Genomic DNA, 6,220 nt, shown 5'->3' on the forward strand with positions numbered 1-6,220 from the left:
TGTTACGACTTCTACACAATATAGATTATACGTATATATAGAGACCAATAATCACCTACATTAGTTATCAATTAATTAGCGTAATCTTTTAACGTTTTCTCTCTCTCAGGTGCTTGATTTTGATCATCGAGGATCTTCGATACGAGCATTACGAAATATGCAACCTTCTATAACCCAAACACTATTTGTTGCGTTTTTTTTAGTATGTAAAAGTATAAATATAAATCAAGCAGTGATAAAACTTTGCAAATGTAATATAACTATTATTTATAAAAAATAATAAACTATTACCGCACTTGTAATAATAAATTATTCGATTAAGTGATATTTCTTTAAAAAATGTTTGGTGGCTGCAGTGCTACTTTCATAACGCAATGAAACACGGCGACGGAAAAAACATAAAGTGGATTTAAAAATATGATGTGTGTTATTTCAACATGTGTGTGTGTGTGTGTGTGTGTGTGTGTGTGACAACAGGGTTATAGAGAGTTAACTCACAAATCTCGTTTTACATATATCTCGGATATAATCTAATTCTCGTGCCGCACGCACCCCTCCTCTGTTGTTCGCTTAAAATATAGTTTTTTATAATTTTTCGCAGAGATACAAAAATACGATTCTTGTTTACGGTCAGCAGCACTGCACGTAAGTCGAATACGACATGCATGAAGAGACACGTACGACAATCGCCTTGAAGTCAAATTTCAAACGCAATATACATATATCTACAATTTTGTCTCACACAGTCATAATCAAGAGATTTTTTTTTTTTTAGTAAATAGAGATTAATATAAGTAGAGATTACATGTAACAAGTATAGTCCTTTATAAAAAAAGAATATTATTAGTAGTTTTATAATATGATTATATTCTTAATATATATTATATATAAAGCATACATATGTATAGATTTTATATATAATATATGTTACACAAACGCACACTTTTTTATTCCCGATAGCTGCCAATCTTCAGTTACCAAAATAGACGGGAGTATACGTGTTTTGTCGAGAGATCGAATTTAATGCGTTTATTCCAAACAGTTTTATGAAACTTTCGCACGTTATTTTGTTTTCATAAACTGAAGAATTGAGATTTAATGTGTTTATCGTTAATTTATTACATGTTGATTCTGGTCTTACGTTATTTTTAGCCCGAACAAGGCCATCTTCGTGGTGTCTCACGGACGACACTCCGGTTCTTAGGGGATCATCGGAGAAGCGCACACACATATAATCGTCTAAACATAAAATTTTCCAAAAATATATTTCCCATTCTTTTTTCCCTCGCGTCAACCGTACGCCCAAGTGATTCGAATCCTTAAAAACACAAACCCGTCAAATCTAAAATTAATAAAATTGCAGTAATGGTATAATTTTAAAACTTAAATGATCATAATTATATTTACATGTTGTTCCGATGTGTTTGTTCATATCTGCAATATTTTTTTTATAAGATAAATCTAAATTACAATGAGATTCATAAATATACAAGAACAGAACAAGCGTAATCTTGACACCGAACGTAACAATACCCCCTGTTAAATATTGAAAAAAATTATTCAATATTTCAATAGTTCCTTACATTTCAGGAAACTTTTCTATTGCAAAACCTTATTTATACAATTTCAAGGAAATATCTACAATAAACATCTGTATATGTCCATTGTATATGTTCATTGCTTAAAAACTTATTATTAACGTCAACAATTTTAATACTCTTACGCAAAGAGAAATTTTTTTCAATACTTTTAATGAAGTATTTTCCGAAGCGTTCCGCGTCAACCAATGTGTTATTCAAAATGTGCGTTTGCATCTGCCTTTGTCTCCTTCTTACGTACACGTTTGCCTAATAGGCAATTTTCTCTGCACAACATGGAAAATAGACGCACATTGCGCTAATAAGACGTCTTTCTCTCCCCCTCCCGACCGATGAAGACACGCGAAGTACTTAAAAAGCACTCAGGCAGACGATCAGCATCGACAATCTACGTGTAAAGTGCACCATATTAAAAATACAGTTTTTTTCTCATCATAACATCCCTCAAATCACTTTTGTGTGTGTGTATATGTGTGTGTGTGTATGTTTATATTCTGCATCTGTGTCGTCGGTTTAAACATCACCGTAATAATTGTAATAGTGATGATGGTAATAATAATAATTACTATTAGTTCTTGTATTAGGTATATCTTACTCTTTTTTTTTTCATCAAATCGTTTAAAACTATGTCGCGTGTGTCTTTGTTTTTGCGAAGTTCATCAATCTTCCCGTCCTTGTCTTCTCTTCTCTCCTTATTCCGGGAGAAAAATGAATTTCACGCCGGAATTAATCTCCGTGAAATTCATGCGCATTTCTTCCACTTATGTGTTATGTATAATTGTTATTTATACGTATCTACTTACATAATGTGTTTTACGTGTAATATTTATAACGTTATAATATTTCATGCGCAAGTGTGAAACACACGGACGGTAGTGCCTTAAAGATGACACTCGAGATCCGAGAAGAGTTCCGAATTAACGAGAACGATGCGCATTCGAGTGTGTCCACGACTGTTTCTCGTAATTGTACATTACGTGTCTACACGTTCAAAATGTATATACTTTTTTTATAAGTAAATAATTATTATACGTATATTTTATACCTGTGCTTCTCTTGCGCGCATCAACTGCGAGAAAGTTTCTCTGTAGATATACGCTGATCGAACGAGATGATCAACAAAAATTCACTGTTTTTTGCCTTCTTTTTCGGAGATTATCGCATGTATTAACGCGCGATATGCTTTGTAACGCGTTATTTAAAAAAAAACAAACAAAAAAAGAAAACGTAGGACATCGTGGCTTCTGCATTCGCTTATCTGTCTTTCTCACAGACGTTGTTTTTATTTTTAATATTAACTTATTCTATAAATTTATACTCTTAATTATCTACGAGCCTTCAATTTTTTATTAAAAAATTTATGTGTTTTCCACAATCTTTAAAATAAGATAATTTTTACAGACAAGATATCAAGTTACACGATTATTGAATATTATTTTTACATCTTCGGGAAAAAAGTTCTGCTTATGTAAACAAGTTCGATATCAGATTACAAATAATAATTATATATATTTGAATGTGTGTTGAGGTGTCCTCGGGTTCGCAACGAAAATTTGAATAACGGGCTCTCGAACCAATTGCAGGATGTTATGCATTAATTACAAATCTCTTACAAGTAAGAGTTAATCCAAACGTTTCAACTTTATTATTAAGTCATCATCAGTGGATATCAAATCTTACAAAACTATATACAACATTTCTTTGTTACACATTATTGTAGTCTACTATCACTTGTATGTGTGTGTTCGTGTGTCACATGTCAGTCTCGACTACAGGTGATAGTAGACTACAATAATGTGTAACAAAGAAATGTTGTATATAGTTTTGTAAGATTTGATATCCACTGATGATGACTTAATAATAAAGTTGAAACGTTTGGATTTAACTCTTACTTGTAAGAGATTTGTAATTAATGCATAACATCCTGCAATTGGTTCGAGAGCCCGTTATTCATTATTCAAATTATATATATAATTATATATGAGATCGGAACGATTTCATATATGATTGTATGTAATAATACATAATTAGATAGAGAATTTGTCCGTAGGAGAAGAACTTTTTCCCCAGATTGTTAAAACTTTATGTACACGTACGATTTTTTTATTTATAATTTTAAAAATGTCTTTTTACTTCTATTTTACATACATATAATTGTTGACTTTGTTAAATTTTTCGATAAAAATTTTGTTCAAGCAAGGTAGAATTATCGCGTCAGCGTCCTCCGTTTCCTTTTGCGTTAAATGAAACAAACGTGTTACCGTTAGATTCGAGAATTAGATAACGCGCGCGCACACAGTGTGACGGCGAGAGAAGGCCGTCGTATACTAATCAACGCCGGTGCGATTAACACAATGTGCAATCTCTCAGTGTCTTCGCATGCGAACCCGCATTCGTCGTCACCGCCGCCGCCGCCGCTCTTGTAAATACGGTTTGATTCTCAATTCAATTCTTTGAACGCGCCGAGCCGAACCGCGCGTGCTCGCCGCAAGCACCGTCGTTTCGTAGGCACGAAAGTTATTTAATTTATTGCGTGTGTATTTACCGACACAGTTTCCCTGAGAGAGAAACTTCACTATACGTAATATTTTTTTCCGTAAATTCGAGTGACATGTATCACATAATTGCGACGCACAGACGAGATACACATACACACTCTTTCTCTCGTCCCGTGTCATCTTACTCTCGTCTCGTCCTTCTTCCACCTCGATTCTTCCGAGTGTTCTACCGTTGGGCTGATCAAGCAAGACGCCTCTCCTGATTGTAAGTAGAAATGCTTCTCGACGTAATAAGTCGACACTATATCCTCTGTTTGTTGCGTAAATAGCTTCCCAATCTTCCCTTTTGTGCTCAGCGAGAAATGAAGAACCAGCGACTCTTTTTCAAATCCCATGATCTTCCGCATCATCCGTCCGACACGCGTCAGACTTTCGAAATTGATACCGCTTCTCTTTACGCTTCCTCATCTCTTTCGTTCGTTCATCGTCAATCGCGAGTGAAATCGCGAATCAAAATCTTTCGTTTTTCTATATACCTTAGTCAGTCTTTCCATTATTCATACACATTTCGCAATTGCTTATTTTTCTTCTCGTACGTTTCGTCTGTTCATTTGCGCGCGTAAATCGTTAAAATATCGCTTTTACGTAAAATCGCGAGGAGTCGTCGCCTGTCGTCGTCGACGAGAAAGACTAGACTACTTTTGTCGATCTGAACAGAACATTCTCTTTAGAGAAGGATCTTTTTTGAAATGCGCGAGAAACCGCTGATAAATCGATTCTTCGCCGGAAAAGCGACGAGACAGACGGTATAGGCCTCTGCACAGGCCGCCTTTCGTGAGAAGAATAACGTCTCTGCGTATATAATCTTATACGACACTGCTACATGCACCGCGGGGCCTAACGTGTCCTTCGATGACGACGATGACGACTATACGACATCGCCGCCGCCGTCGCCCGCCGCCATTGCTGCACTCAGCCATGACCCGTTCACCGCAAGAGAGTAATGCGAAACCTTCACAAATAGTCGTTCTCGACCGCCTGAGCGTCCTGCGATTGTAACGTTGCCATTTCCTCCGCGGTTCCTGCCTCGCCCTCCTGCTCCTCCACGAAGTTTATGCTCCCGGCCTTGTACCAAACAACTATATCCACCATGAAGGCCAGCATGAGGATACCGCCCGTCGTACCTGTCGCGAGAGACGTTCACGTTATTACATAAACTCTCTCTCTCTCTCTCTCTGTCTTACATAATTATATCGCAAATATCGTTTGTGCGATTAGACATTTAATATTTATCCTTGTGATCTGTTCGATCTTAGTTTGTAACACACGCTGTTTCAAATTACAATAAATTGCAAATGAATATTGTATATCTCGGATATTGATAATGTATATGTTATTTAAATTTTGTACCGTGTAATAAGACTCTGTAATCTCTAATAAATATAATTGTTAAATAAATTTTGAGTCGCACGATTTATTAACAGTTTCAAGTAAATCTCTAAGATAAACGTACCGTGATAGAACATGCGAAAGACATTCGAATCGTAAAGCCAGCAGGCGCCTCGCTCGCCACAAGCGTATTCCCATACTAGACAAGCGGAATCCACCACAGCGCCATAAACGATAGGACATGGAACATTGCCTGGAGTAGAAAAATAAAAATGTACTGAAAGCTGTGCCGCGCTATCAGTGAAACAAAAATAATTTTATTAGAATTTTTAACATATTGCGCGCTAGACGTTAAAAAGTTTTTATTTCTCATTATCGTGTGTTTTTTGCGGTGCCAAATAAATTTATTTATTTATCTTTTCTTTAATCTACCAGATCAATATTTGGTTACATCAAAAATCATGAATACCTACGCACACATACTTACGTCGCGGAGATATGAATCTCTGCGGTCTGCATAATAATTAATACAAATATATTACCTATAATCTCTCTGGAAAACGAGTATTTATCTCGCAATCTTGAAATTTTCTGTTCTCGTTCCGTCGTTTTATTCGAGTTGAACAAGTTTCCGTACACTAGAGGCGCGCTGCAATTTGTGTCTGCGCGCAAAAAAAAAAAAAAAAAAAAAAAAAAAAAAACAACGGGAATATTCCGTCTCTCGGGAGACGTTTG

The 6,220-nt window shown here is 35.8% G+C and overlaps 1 protein-coding gene across 4 annotated transcripts in view; it reads right to left on the reverse strand.

Annotated features, from left to right (window-relative positions):
• Positions 1–3,261: 3,261 nt before the first annotated feature.
• The window catches only part of LOC109851960 (solute carrier organic anion transporter family member 3A1), an 84,740-nt gene continuing 81,781 nt past the window's right edge, over positions 3,262–6,220 (reverse strand). For all 4 annotated transcript variants that reach the window (XM_020422609.1, XM_020422607.1, XM_020422608.1 and 1 more), the window contains 2 exons: positions 5,610–5,738; positions 3,262–5,280 (listed from right to left, as the gene is read on the reverse strand). In XM_020422609.1, the coding sequence (XP_020278198.1) occupies positions 5,111–5,280; positions 5,610–5,738 (299 nt within the window). In that variant the 3' untranslated portion in view covers positions 3,262–5,110. The remainder of the gene's footprint in view (positions 5,281–5,609; positions 5,739–6,220) is intronic.

Source organism: Pseudomyrmex gracilis, unplaced genomic scaffold (genome assembly GCF_002006095.1).
Source record: "Pseudomyrmex gracilis isolate BER0280 unplaced genomic scaffold, ASM200609v1 scaffold_22, whole genome shotgun sequence".
In the NCBI taxonomy this organism is placed as follows: Eukaryota; Metazoa; Arthropoda; class Insecta; order Hymenoptera; family Formicidae; genus Pseudomyrmex; species Pseudomyrmex gracilis.